The sequence below is a fragment of the Maylandia zebra genome, linkage group LG10 (assembly GCF_041146795.1).
Source record: "Maylandia zebra isolate NMK-2024a linkage group LG10, Mzebra_GT3a, whole genome shotgun sequence".
NCBI lineage: Eukaryota > Metazoa > Chordata > Actinopteri > Cichliformes > Cichlidae > Maylandia > Maylandia zebra.
In genome coordinates this window covers 8588283-8602875 of record NC_135176.1, presented here as the reverse complement: position 1 = coordinate 8602875, position 14593 = coordinate 8588283, and the positions used below count along the sequence as shown (strand labels likewise).

Below are 14593 nucleotides of genomic sequence, written 5' to 3'. Positions count from 1 at the left end.
CAGTGCATAAATATATTTATTCATTCCTGAAATTGTCAGCAGATTAGACATGCAACCGTCCCATCTCCAGACAGCTGAGCCGGCTAAACAACAACAGCTGGTTATGCCAGCTAATGTTAGGCTAAAGTGGTTTTTAAAAAAAAACCCAAAAAAAAAAAAAAAAACGTGTTAGATATACTTCAAACGCTGGCTAACAGTGGCAAAAAACAGCAATGCTTACTGAGAGAAAAGTTCATGATATCCTTAGCAACAACTGTCAGTGGACAGTTTTCACTCATCAACTCATACTTTGGGAATTTTCTCCTCCAAAATAAACAGAAATGGACACATGTTGACATCTGAGATAAACAGTAGGCTGACAACCTGCACTCACCGAAGATGAACGGTGGCCAGTTTTTATATTTGATCCAGGGTAAAAATTAAAACTCTGAAGTACATAAAGTGTTGATATTATTTAAATATTTCATATTATACTTCATATTATTCAAATATGTTCAAATTGAGTATGTGCAAAAAAGTTTTTTTATACAGAAATAGTAGTAGAAACATGTTGGTGGTCTGGAGCAGTTACAGAGTACAGTCTTAAATTCTGATAAAGGTGTTTGTCCTACAGCAGCCTCCGTAGCTAAGGTTATGTGCTTGTATTGGGAGACTTAAGATGGAAATACTTTTTCACAGCACTGTACATCCATCAACTGAGAGCATCGTGATTTGCTGCCAATCTGTAATGGGTGAGAGTGTAAGTGAGCATGTGGACAATCACAACTAACACACTATAAATTCAAAATACACATTATAATACACTTAGCTTTAACATACTAACGCCTGCTCAGGAACTGTTTCTAATTATATTTTAACACAAGGAGTTGAAGAAACTGGGGAAAAAGCGGGAAAAAAGTAATAATATTTCGCATTTAAATGTACATTAAATGACACTGAACACACATTAAAACGTATTCAATATGAAAGCTTCTCTTCTTCTCCGGAGCTGACAGACTACACCTTACTACATAGAAACTTAAAATGTTAACATAGCATTAAAGTGGTACCCAGTGTGTTACAATGTGAAGGCAGGTGAATCCCCCACAAGCATCAGTATGTCAGTTTACTACTTTGAGAAAGACTGAAGAGCATTACAAATACTGAATACATCTATTTAATGTTACCTCTTTTTTTACCGTCGTTACTGCCGATGTTGATGGTGAACCCGCTGGACTAAGATAGAAGAGAAAAAAACAAAACACCAAAAACAAAAACATTACAAACACATAGATGGTTTAAAACACTATTTCACCAGCTTTTCACAACTTGTTGTGAATGTAATTCTATTAAACAATAATCTGTAACAGAATGTTTACTGTTTTTACAAAACATTTCTTACACTAGGTGCTAAGACATTAGTAGCACATATCCATGTTCTGCAAGTTGTGTGCTGTTTTCTTTCCCCAGCACATTCCACAGATATTAGATCTGACTGAAATCTGGGCAGTTCAGAAGCCAAATAACAATTTGAGCTCTTGATATGTTTTTCAAACCAGTCTCGCTTCATCATGCTCATAGAGATGTCTGCAATCAGGGCATACCTCTGCCATGAACGGGTGTCTGCTGTCCCCAACAATTTTAGGAAGGTGTGAAAAAGTGAAGTGTTAAATTTAACTTCAGCATACATGTCAGGATCCAAGGCTTCCTGGCATGAGAAAAAAACAGTTTCTCCTCTGGTTTGAATTCTTCCTATACTGCCTCCCACTGACACCTGCTAATCGGGTAAATGACCGGGAACATTCATCCATGTCATATGGTAAACATTATCCACCTCCTCCATTATCCACCTTATCCTAGGTTGCACCACAGTCTAGCTCAGTTAATTAGGTCCTTTCATTATTTCAAAATTGCTCTAACTACTCTACACAGCCACATATACAGGAAACGCTATGTTTATGCTCCAGTACTTTCTGTGGGATCAGACAGCCAGCACCAACTGGGTACTAGCCACTGCATAGCTGGAACACCCCAAAAGATGTCCTGACAAAGCCAAGACATCATCTTCAAAAACTGAATGTTTACGAGCTGCTTAGCCTCCCTTTTTGTCGTGTTTATATAAACTGAACATCAATTTCAAAGGGAACGCTCTAAAGAACAATGAGGATATAATCTTTCTTTGATAACACTCCCACTAGTTCTTCCCATTTGGACACTGTTTATTTATAGCAGCTACAGGGTGAACGGCAAGGACCTTAACTTGCAAATCAAAGAACATGTGTGTCTTTTTCCACCTCACAAAAGGGACTGTGAAAGGGGGCAGCCTAAGAGAGCCCATAGGAACAGGTTTTCCATCTCTCCACGAGTGTGTGTGAGGCTGTTTTATTTCTCACACACTCTCTCTCACACACTCGTAACACACAGTCTGCAAGCTCCAAATGAGAGCAAACCAAGTAAACTTGAATTTATAAATAATTATCCAAAAAGTAGAACACCTGACACACAAAGTGACAGATTTACCAAGTTGGAAAAATCAGAGTGATATCGCAACCGGGGAAAAAAAAAGTAGGAGTGGAAAGTTTATCCGACTAACAATGCAGACACTTACGAACACACATGCATAAATTTGACATATTCAAAGTGTCCTTTATTAAATGTTGCGGTTGTTTACAAGTACACAAAACATAGCCAAGCATCAGATCCCAACTGATCCACATAGTAATGCTTCACCAAATTACTTCTGTATGTTGCATGATGCTTTAGGTATTTATAAAAGTCAAAGAAAAGACTCTCACACAGAGCCAGCTTTGGGCAACAGTAATCCCAAATTACATTCAGTGACACCTGAATAGGAGGAACACTATTCTAGCACGTTTTCAATGTCAACATTTTAATGTATTAATTAATTACATTTTATTTATATAACACCGAGGTACAACAACTGTCGCCTCAAGGTACTTTATACTGTAAGGTAAAGACCCTACAATAGTAGAGAGAAAGCCCCAACAATCAGCACTATAAAGCAAGCCCTTGGTGACAGCAGGAATGAAAAACTCCCTTTTAACAGGAAGGAACCTCTAGGAGAACCAGGCTCAGGGAGTGGCAGCCATTGTGTGTGGGTCAGGGTAAAGAGATGAGAGCAAGGACACAGAATAGATGCTGGATGCCCTTCCTGATTTGTGTTTCCAGCTGAAATTGAAGCCAGTGACCTTTCGCTTACTAAGCCAACGTGTTAACCACTACGCTACCAACATATCTGTTTGTATCAAAACAAAAGATCTTCAAGTTAAGGATTCATAGAAAAAAAAAGAATAATGAAACTGTTTTTTTGCACATTAATGTAAAAAATTAAAACTTTGAACCTTCGGCTGCTTTTCACGTGTTACCTTGCCTATTGCAAACAATAGTAAATCATGTTGTGTTTATTTTGTATATTAATAGGGAAACCATTACAGAGACGTATGCAATTACTTAGATCAGCCCTCAAAATAACTGTGTCCAAACCTTTCCAACTCAAAACTTACCAATATCTATATCATGGTTTTGTAACTGTCAAATCAAGGTTTTACTATATGCAAGCTATTCATATTTTTAAACCCTAGCTCTTCTTCTGCATTTGCAAACAACACCTAAAAGCACATAATTTATTTTTAATAAAGGGCAATCCATTTTAATTAACATTGCTTAAATGTGTCACATTTAACAATACAGGGTACTATTCTTCTACAGCTTGCAGTACAAAATTTAATCTCATTTCAGAGTTTAGGAAATCATATTTAGTATTTATTCAAAAATGTAATTAAGATTTTGCAATGCTGAGTGGGTTTTTGAGAGCCTTCTAGAGCATTGATTGTATTTAGCTGCAAGCTGTCTGTGTCCAGCTGTCCAACAGTAGTTCAGAAAATCATGGCATTGTCTTAGGAGTAAGATTGCTATTTATGATCTGACTGACTGTCTTTAATTTTACAGGGAAAAAACAACATGTACACAGCTTTACAGACAATGAGTTGTACACATGAATTTGTTAAATCAGTCTCACCTTCTGCTAAGCTTTTTTAAATGAACATCAGCTGTCATGTAAAAATATATACATGCATGCATACCTGATAAGAAAGCATTTACATACCTGCCGACTTGCCTGGAGGCGTTTTCAAAAAACTTTGTTTTAGATGCAACGCTGGGGAAAAAAATAGTAGAGATGTTGACACTGTACACAGACAATATGATGCATTTAAGATTTAAAACTGCCATCAGTCATTGCTGTTGCAGCTGTGGTCATTTATTTTAAGCAGAGCCAACATGCTCTGTATTATTATACTCTAACAAGAAAAACAACTTAAATCTGACAAATCTTATTTTGGAGGCAGCAACAGATACTATCTTTATTTAGTAATGTGGCAATTTTTTTGAAGCAAACAGTTGCTTATTTAGAAACATTGCTGAGCTGCAGTCATGTTCCTTTCACCTGATGAATGGAGCCTAGTTCATAACTATCCTTTTATTTCTGTCTTTGTTCTCTTTCCACCTCCAGAGGTGGAGAGAAAAAAAAAAAGAAAAAAAAAAAAAGAAAAAAAAAAAAAAAAAAATCACAATACGCTTCATTACAGTTCCTAAAGTTAATTCAATCAGCTGTATAGCTCTATGGCATTAACTGAAGACTTATGTGCTGTGCAAGGTATCTTAAAGAGACATCATGATGACATCACTATCAGTAGTCTGCAGCGATGACAGAACAGATTTGTGGTTTCATTGTTTTTATTCCAACTTGTGGCCTGTCTCTCAGCATTAGTGTCATAATAACTATTATTTTGTGGTTTAATTAACGTGGCATTGTGCACTGCTGAGTTACTGGAATTTTCATGTCAACCACAATTTAAGCTCAATAATTTTGCACACACTGCAGTTAAATATATAAGCATGTGTTGTAAGACTTTTGCATGTATGAAGAGTACTTACTAGGATGTGGTTGTGCCCTCACTGCTGGCTGCAGTTGGAAGCTTTTGTGGAGCGGGGAACCTGGACGGTGGCTCAGGAGGCCTAACTGGGGGTCTACAAATCTGCTGTTTCTCCGTGGACCTTGTTCTGGTCAGACCATCAGAATCTCCTGAAAAAAATAACCCTTTTTTCAGGAGATTTCAGGAGATTGTGGGTTGGACTAGTTCACATAAAGTGCATTTGTGCAGTTATTTATCTGAGATAAACTCCTGATATATTCAGTAAAGACAATACACTTGACATTACAAGTGAAAGCATGAAATGATGTCATGTAATACTGATATTTTAAACACCACAGGCTGTAGAAAAATAGTGTAATCAACATTTGCTTAAATAGATTTTTTTTTCATCAAATAAGGCTTTTATGAGTGCATAAATACTATAAATGGGCCATCTTAGGCCACTGGTAACTAAAATCAATACTTCTTCAATTCATATGATGGACAGTTAACAAATGAGAAAAAGCTTAAAATCTGCAACCAAGCGACTGCCATGCTTCATTGCTTCATTCACTCTAAATGCTTGCATAACACTCATGCTTCATAAATTAACTCTGGAGATCTTCTACTATGATTGCTTCTTGCCATAGAGTTCTTTTTAAACAAATAAAAAGCTCAGTTTAAACTTGTTTACTTCCCAAGGTTATAGCAGCGTATAATTAAATAATAAATTGACAGACACAGTGGCATCAAAGTTACAGCCGTTGTACAAGCTGAAACACACAAAGTCGTAAACCAACACAATAGGCATGATTGTTACTATTAGTATAAAAGTAAAAGAAACATGTTAATGATAAAAGAGCAAGTCAATGGGAAAGATTAATGATTTTTAAATGCTACATGTAGCCACATGCATTGCCTGAGAATGTTGAACATTTTCTTCCAGACTCGACTACCCAGATCTTGGCCATAATAAACTACCACTTTGCTTTTCATACTCTGTGTATCCCTCTGTCCTCTAAGAGGCCTTTTTTCATTGCTGACGAGCATGTATGAGATAGGGAATTTTCCATTAAATCACCTTCTTTGGTGGTTGCTCCTTTTGCAGGTGTTTTTTTGCCCTGAAAGGATGGCACCCTGCTCACGTAGATCCCAGGCTCCCCATTCCCTGCTGAAGAAGCATCAGATTCTGGTTGCCTGTCTTGACGGATAGCTGCTCTGGGTACTAATACTTGTCTCCTTTGACGCTGTATGGGAGTGGGGCTCACTGGGTTTTCATCATCCACGTTGGAATTGTCACTCTGACCATCTGTTACAAAGAAGCAACATTAACAGTTTGGTTGCTGTAAATTAAAAGCATGAAGTTATATGGAAATATTTTACTCTGTGACGTTAATCTGGTAAACTTGTACTATTATTAGAATAATTACAATGCACAGAAACTGATCATTCGAGCTCTGGATTAACCATATAACCATGTTATTTGGCCACATAACGCACACAATGCAAACATAGCAAGCTGCATGCACCCAAACTTTCTCTCGCACTGTCTATGAAAAGACAAGAGTTACAGCCACTTCACTTAGCAACAGATTCAATAAAGCAGTAAATTGAATGATTTAGCCTGAGTAATTGACAAAAAAAAAAAAAAAAGATTAACGTGAGATCAAATTGTAGATACATTTATTTGTGCTCAAAATTAATTATTTTTTAAAAAAGGAAGCACCAAATTATTTTCTAACAACATTTGAAGATGATACAGATAGAGAATCATAATAGAAGAGAAACAGAATAGAATTTAATTTAACAAACAAATTCCAAGTTTTGAAGTATGTAATAACTGCTTTGCCACACACACACACACACACACACACACACACACACACACACACACACACACACACACACACACACACACACACACACACACACACACAAATAAATCCTATTTCGAAAATGTCAAGAAATGACCCTGCAGGTACGCTGTGGTACGAGTCTTTTTAAAGAATAAAATGAATTAATTAATATATTTTAAAACAACATTTTTAAAAAAAAATCTACTGTATGCTCAGCAAAGACAGCATGGGATAATGATGAGGATGATGGTGACAATCAGGCCAAGAGAGGCTGATAATTACTCTCAGTGTGCTGGTAAAGCTCGTGACTAAGAGCTTGATAAACACGAGCCGGTCGCTTGGAGATTGTGATGGGTTGCCGTTTTCTCGGGTTGATCCGCGGGGGAGGGACAGGTGGGGCAGTGCTGTCCTCTGGCATATGACTGAAGATCTGCAACCATATTGAAAAAAGAAAAAGAAAAAAAGTCACAGTAACACTTTAGTTCACTGGCTACTTTTTCAGCTCCACAGAGTCTCAGCTGAAAGAAGTAAAAAGTCTTTACATGAAAAAGAAAAAAATAAACTAGAAAAGTATTTTTTTTCTTACGAATGACATTAACATAGAACAACAAAGAGAGAAAAAAAAAGCACAAATACCAAAGTAGTAACTTAATGACTAGAGCGGTGACAAACACAAAGCTGCTTGTTCTACGCAAAGTCGCTTTAAAAGCATAGATGTAGAGCAACCAGCAGGACAGTCAGATAGCCTGGCTCAGTCCTGAGGACTTTTTTAGTCAACTCATATAAAACCCAAACCATAAAAACAGCAATTTGCTGTTTTACTGGCAGTTATGTACAGGAAACTCCAAAGCCTTCAGCAGCCTTGCCAAGACAAAAAAAAGAAGAGCTTGGAAAGAAATCCTCAGCTGTGTTTTACACTCCAAAACAAAGGAGGCAACATGTTGATTAGTTGGCTTTAAAAGTGCTGGTAGGTAGATTTTATTACCTTTGGACTGAGCCACGTTTTCAATTTTCCCCCTTTTTCTTACTTTACGTTAAGCAAAGCACCAACAGTAATAGCTTAATATACCTATGAATTTTAATGGTCTCACAACTCTCTGGGTGAACGACATCACTTCAGCCGTACCTTTTTGCAGTGCTCTATCAGAATCTCAACCACGATATTTTGGAACTTGATGTCCAACATGGCCGCCACAGTTTCCTCCTTTGCTCTCATTAGCGTAGGCCCAAAGATAACCGCCATATTTGAAGAAGTCATCAAGTTTTCATCGCTGTGGCTGCACACGCTGTCAACAAATGGAAGGCTGGGTTGAGTAAAACACTAACTCAAAACAGCCAGTGGCACACGAACAGAGCTCCTTCTAGAACGACAGGAAGAGCTGCAGTGCAAGTCGCATTCGAGTAAGCTCGCACTTACTTCACCAAGTGCTTTATAAGCATCTCCAGCATTTCCCGATTCTTCTCTGGCAGCTTGTAGGTAAGTGAATGGATTTCACTCAGTCGAATGTCCAGATTATCTGACTCTGTCACACAGACAAGAAGTTATAGAAATCATGATCATTTCATTTTCCTTTTCCTTTTATGTCATCTCAATAAAATCAATCGTTCTGTGTTAATCACAACCAAAAACAGCATCACTTTCTGAGAGAGCATGGACTGGGCAACAGCCTTTCTGCACCGTCGTGAAACTAATAAAAGAGTGTCTCCAGAATGTCAGGCCATATAACGAGAAGCCCCCCATTTCCTATAATGAATGGCATTTCCAGGAACCTGAGGCCACCAGCTGCCTTAATGCAACATCCTGACAGAATGAGGCTGATGCTATTAAAGTCATCGTCTTCTTGGTTTTTACAGTATTGCTGTGTGACAGATAAAAACAAATAGGAGTCTCAGATTTCCTTTAGTGTCCAGAGTTGTATAGTGTTGCACTTGTACTTAAAGAAGTACAAGTGCAAAAAGCACATGTCACTCTTTAACTTTCCATTTCCCTGGCATAGTTAAACAGAAAACCAACTGGATTGGACCATGTTAATATACATAACACAAGCCTTTGGTAAGTCTAGATTCAAGGAAAGATTTTAGAGAGGAGGCACACATTAGAACATAACCTCCCCGGTCTTAGCAATGGATCACTTCCAAAACACGTCTTACTTGCAGCACACATGAGGTCTCTGTGCAGACTGTAGGTCGTTAGAGGTTCAGACAAACTCCTGCAAATAAATAAGAACACAAGTGCAATATAACTCACCACATTAAAAACACGACAAAGCCAAAAAGCAGCATTCCCTCAGTATAGAGTTACACTAGAAAGTAATGAGACAGAGAGCGAGAGAACGCGAGTGCATCTTCTGTCAAGCCCACATTTGTTAATGTGGTAATAAAAATGTGTTTCAGATGTGCAGATCCACATCTGTAAATATTATACAATCAATGCTGGAAAAATACTTTGGGGATTTTACAACCCTGTGATTATATATTTTGCAAAAGTGCATGTAAGAATATAAACAAATCTGACCCTGGACTAGGGCTGAACGATTATGGAAAATAATCTAATTGCGATTTTTTGCCCCAATATTGCGATTGCGATGCGATATGCGATTATTTTCTAAGGTCTTTGTCTTCTGTATTATTAAACAAAGACAAGCAATACATCATATAGTATGGCCAATACTATATTACATTAATTTTAAACTGTTCTTTCCTGGAAGACAGACCTCTGTTATGATGACATGAGGTGATGCATGAATTGATGACTGACATTTTTATTTAACTTCTTCAATCACAACAGTATATTTGAACATACACAATAGTTTATTTTTAGCTTACAAACATCTGAGCATAAAGTGCTGACAAGGAACCCTGGTGTAAACATTAAAATGAAAGTCAGTACAATGTGCAGATTGCAGAAATATACATAAACAAAATCAGTGGCTTTACCACACTCAGTTTTTCGACATCTGTGAACTACTAGACAGTCATTCAATTAAAAAATAATATTAAATAAATAAAACTAATAAATAAAAAATACACACATCTTACTGATCTCTGCAGTCAGTAACATTACACATAAAGTGCAAACATAATAGCAATTGTATAAACACACACACACAAACACGCCTTTAAAATTTAAAGGCGTGAAATTGGACGGTCTAGCCTTCTGAATCAGAAGGCTAGTTCTGATTAGCGTCACCGCTGTCTCGGTGGAGTTTAATAAACTCGGCCGTCTGCTTCTTGCTATCTAAAATATAACCAGACACTGGCGTAAATTCTCGACTGTCTCATACTTCTGTTTAATAAGTTTTCTGTTTGACGTTTAGTCAGCTGTGTGAAAACCAAGGAGGAACCCACCCGGGGGATTAATAAAGTTTTATTTTATCTAATCTAATAACTTTAATCTCAGCCAAACCGATTTACTCACGAACAAACAAAACACTGAAAAAAGCCCAACAATAACATTTTTAGGTTGTCTAAGTGACTTATATATCACGTTTAACCCGAGCAGCGAAACTCCGCGGTGATCTGAAAATGATGTGCCGGGAGTTGTGCCGTTCTCGGCCGCATCAGTAACCCTCGAGCTCCCGGCTAGCTGTCGAGCTGGTGGGTAGCAGACGCCTCTGAAAACGTCGACGCACTTTTGCAAATATGGGATATCTTGATAAACCGAGCAGATATTTGATGTTTACACAACTACTTTCTCGCCTGAAAATATTTTAAAAGTTTATTTTGTGACCCAGAAAGATTAGTATGAGTAATTTTAAAACTTAGTAGCGGCCGCCATTGTTGGAAACTGGAGTTTGGCTGGGCCGTGCTATGAATTCTGGGATATGGTAGTAATTTGGACAGCCTTCGGCGCATCGCTGTGACGTAATCGGTCTACAAATGCGGCCTCAGGAGGATGCAGCCCATGAATTTGGACATGTCCAGAGTATAATCGCAGCCTTTGCGGTTAGAAAATTGCACTTGATCATGTCGCGATATTATCGCAAATGCGATATATCGTTCAGCCCTACCCTGGACCAATTAAAAGGCATTTAATAATAATAATAATAATAATAATAATAATAATAATGAAATAATATAATATAATATAATGTCATATGTAAACACACACACATACCTGAGATAAAACTTCAAAGCACTTGTGACTGTTTTAACATCCCAGTCGCTGCTGTGGAGATCCACATCTCCTGGGTTTGCAGAGTCTATGAAAGAGCAGGAAAAAGGCTCATGCTACCTTAATTACTCAAAGACATTAACTAGATGTGACATGTGTGGACCACATTGTATAACAGATAAGCATCTTGAGGACATCTGACAAAAAAGAGCAACAGCAGCATTCCTTCAGTTATGTTTACACACATCTCCCCACACAGCTGGGGGAGAACGCCAGCTCTACAGCAACCTCAAAGTTGCTGTCATCAGGAACAGAGGGGTTTACTACAAGCAACATTAATGTGTTAGTGAGGTCTGGTGAGCTCAAAGTCAGAGTTTTAAGTATCACGAAGGTGGCTCTCGCTTTACCTGGTCAGTTACTATAGCAACTTGTCCTGACCTGATCCAGGGCAGGTTATGGTTTCAAATTGGCTGGAAAAGATGCTTTCTTTTTTTTTTCCACCAAATTGTCAACTACAGTTGCAGCAGTGCAAAATGTGCCGACTTCGTTTAGCATTCAGCTACTAATGCAGAAAATATATAAATGTTTTCATGCGTGATCCTAACCTGCTGCCAAGTCTATTCTGCACTGCTCGATTGCAACTAAAAGAACAGAGATTTGAAAATTATTCAGTGGCAGCAGATGGCCACCCCTCCCTGAGCTCGGTTCTGTCGGCAGTTTCTTCCTGTTAAAAAGGGAGTTCTTCCTTCTTCCCACCGTTGCCAAGCACTTGCTTGCAGGGGATTGTCACAATGCTGGAGTCTTGTAGGGTTTTTAACCTTAAAATATAAAAGCACCTGTATTTATAATAATTCAATTCAATTTTTTTTATTTGAATTATTTGTAGGTTGTTTATCACCAAGAATATTAAATCCCTAAAGTTAATTTCATTTTAATCTGACCAAAAAATCGAAAGTAATTTCCACATCTCTGTCATGTGGCTGCGGGGATCCATCAGATCTGAATGCACTGATGTTTAAACGAAGTCTGGTTTGATCTATTTTCTGTTTGAGCACACACAGGAAAATGGAGCAGAAAGCCTAGAGTAAACAGAGAAAGTTCACACCACTACTATGAAACACATTATTATTTCAGGTATTGAACCTGAAATGTTCTACCCTAATGAAGGCATAGTTTCTGAGTCTGAAAAGAAAGCCCTGGCCAAGGTGCCTTAAACTAACGTGGTTGCCCCCAGCTTGAAGTGTCATAACTGATGGATGTAGCCACTGTGATTTCACCAACTGGTTTGTGGCATCCTGTAGTGAAGCCTGGAGCTGACCGTTTTCATTGTCACCATCTTGCTGAAAGAGAGACAGCCCGCGACTTGTGATTGACAAGTCATTGAGCACATCCTGTTTTATCTTTATGTCTGACTCTAAAAGGCATCATAATTTACAAAATTAACTTTACGTTCTATCTGAAATCTTCTGAGAACCAGCTTATTCTTTATGTCCTCTATAATAGCCATTTCTTTTTTTGTTTTTTACTTATTTGAGCTACCTTACCAAGTGCCGGTGTACTAAACAGAGGACATCCTTGGCTTTCCATTGATATCTCATGTGTTTTTTGGGGCAGGAAATCACAAAAAAGTTACATTTAAAGATTCTTTTTTTCCTCAGTTGTCAGGAGGATATGGCCTAGACCAATAGATATGGTCTATTGCAGAACCGCAAGCACTTTGGCAACCACATTGGTCGCCCCCTGCTGGACATTTTAAAAAAAGGAAACAAATCCATCTTTTATGTACAGCCTGTGGCTGCAAAAACATATCCCAGTGGCAGACATACTAGTAAATGACCCCTTAAGATCCCTTGCTCTCTCACTTCAAAACACTGAGTTTATGGCTTCAGTGGCTAGTTTGAAGTTAATTCTGTAAATTATGGTCCATTTAAGTGATGCTAACTGTCAGCATTACAAATATGGAATGGATCTGTTTTAAATAAAACTAACATGGCTAAAATGATCAGCTACTGGCTACCATGGATATAGCTTAAAGCAATTTTAAGGTTGAGCCTTCCAGAAGCAAGACAGTGAGTCAGCAGATGTTTCCCTGTCATGCCCGATTGAAACTTGCAGAACCTGTTGTGCCGTGTTAATAAGTCTAACAGAGTGAAACATTGTAAAAGGACAGATGTAGCAAATTTTCACAAGCTTACTGAAGAAGGCGTTTAAAAGCTTCTGCACTTGGATGTTGCTGCCAACCGTCCTGTACACTCCTTCCTGTGTGGCTCCTAGGAAGAAGACATGGGGAAGGTTAAAAACAAAAGAAAAAAAAAAGTGCGTGGACAAATAGAGAGCTGTGGAAATGCCCACATGATTCCCTTGAATGTTCCTGATGTTCCCTGATTTTGATTACAGATACAAAAAAACAAAAAAACAAAAACACTTTCTTTCACTAGTGTATTCGGTTTAAAACATAGACGTGTTAATGTTTTTAGAGCTTAGCTTCATTCCAGTAAGATGAATCATGACACTGGAGAAAAATACTGTGACTGTAGGTTTTAATCATTAGGGTGTGAGTTTTAGCAACAATGAGCATGAAGGGAAGATGTGAAGAAAAGGTAAAAACCTCTGAATTTAATAGACCCTCACATAACAAGCAAGAGAGAGAGAGCAACGTGATGATTAAAATCCTTTATAATGTGAAAAATACTACATTTCAGACAACTCTTATTATAAAGAAGGGCATGTCTCACAGAGAGTAGCCAGCGGAGTAGTGTCAATGTGTCACACGTGACTCAACTACGCCCCCTTAAGGGAAAGAAGAAAAATTAAAAAGGCAAAAAAAAAAGCAAGAACGATCCTTTAACAGAAGCGTTTACCTTTTGTTTCAATGTAATTGATGCACTTTCGCACAAACTTGAATCCAGTTTCATTCAGTTCCACTGTGGAAACAAAAAATAACAATTTACATTTACGAAAAAGCCACGATTATCAAGCACATACTTGTCACTGCTAAATGGATGCATTCAATGGCATGAGATGGAAAGTAGGACAGTATAGCATCTGTCCACATAAAATAATATTACAGCTTTAGACATTGAAGAAACTGATGAGTGACTTACTTTCAGCTTGCTTGTGAATTGGTGAATGATAAATCTGAAATAAAAAAAAGATGCAGTAAAAAAAAAAAAAAAAAAAAAGTGAGGATTGTGCAGGAAAAAAAAAAATCAAACACACAGTGGAACTAATGAAAAATAAATCCTTAAAAATGAGAGGAAACAAACACTTGAAAGGCACAGTGAAGGATTTCAGAGGAGTTGACAAGAATATTAGCATGATTTTTGAGTTCTGGTTTGAGTTTACCTCATGAGCAGATTGAAAGTGCATGATAACTACAGTAATGACAAAAAAAGAAAAAGGACGCACTTCTACTTTGAGCACTTTTTTTGTGTGTGATCCTCGCCGTGAAATAGCTCACTGCCCTCCCCTTTAATGAAAGTCAGAGGTCCTGGCCAGCTCCAAACCAGCAGAGACATGGTACAGCTTTGTTCAGAGACACTTATGCAGGGCGAGCATTTGTAGCCACAGACAGCTGAAGTGTAAAATATAACAGTCACACCTAGAGTTCATCTATGACTGTTTATCCATACAAGTTTATGCAAGGCTTTTTTTTTTTGTTCATTACTTACAAATTCTAGATGTGATAGAAAACCTAATGCTAGAGAAGA

The 14593-nt window shown here is 37.8% G+C and overlaps 1 protein-coding gene across 2 annotated transcripts in view; it reads right to left on the bottom strand.

The window, feature by feature from the left end:
• ophn1 (oligophrenin 1) overlaps positions 1-14593 on the bottom strand; it is a 29321-nt gene that overhangs the window by 1539 nt on the left and 13189 nt on the right. For both annotated transcript variants that reach the window (XM_004557397.4, XM_076888982.1), the window contains exons 12-23: positions 13988-14021; positions 13745-13807; positions 13079-13153; positions 10887-10971; positions 8921-8979; positions 8187-8292; positions 7896-8055; positions 7052-7199; positions 5995-6222; positions 4936-5083; positions 4106-4156; positions 1167-1215 (exon numbers count right to left, since the gene is read on the bottom strand). In XM_004557397.4, the coding sequence (XP_004557454.1) occupies positions 1167-1215; positions 4106-4156; positions 4936-5083; positions 5995-6222; positions 7052-7199; positions 7896-8055; positions 8187-8292; positions 8921-8979; positions 10887-10971; positions 13079-13153; positions 13745-13807; positions 13988-14021 (1206 nt within the window). The remainder of the gene's footprint in view (positions 1-1166; positions 1216-4105; positions 4157-4935; positions 5084-5994; positions 6223-7051; positions 7200-7895; positions 8056-8186; positions 8293-8920; positions 8980-10886; positions 10972-13078; positions 13154-13744; positions 13808-13987; positions 14022-14593) is intronic.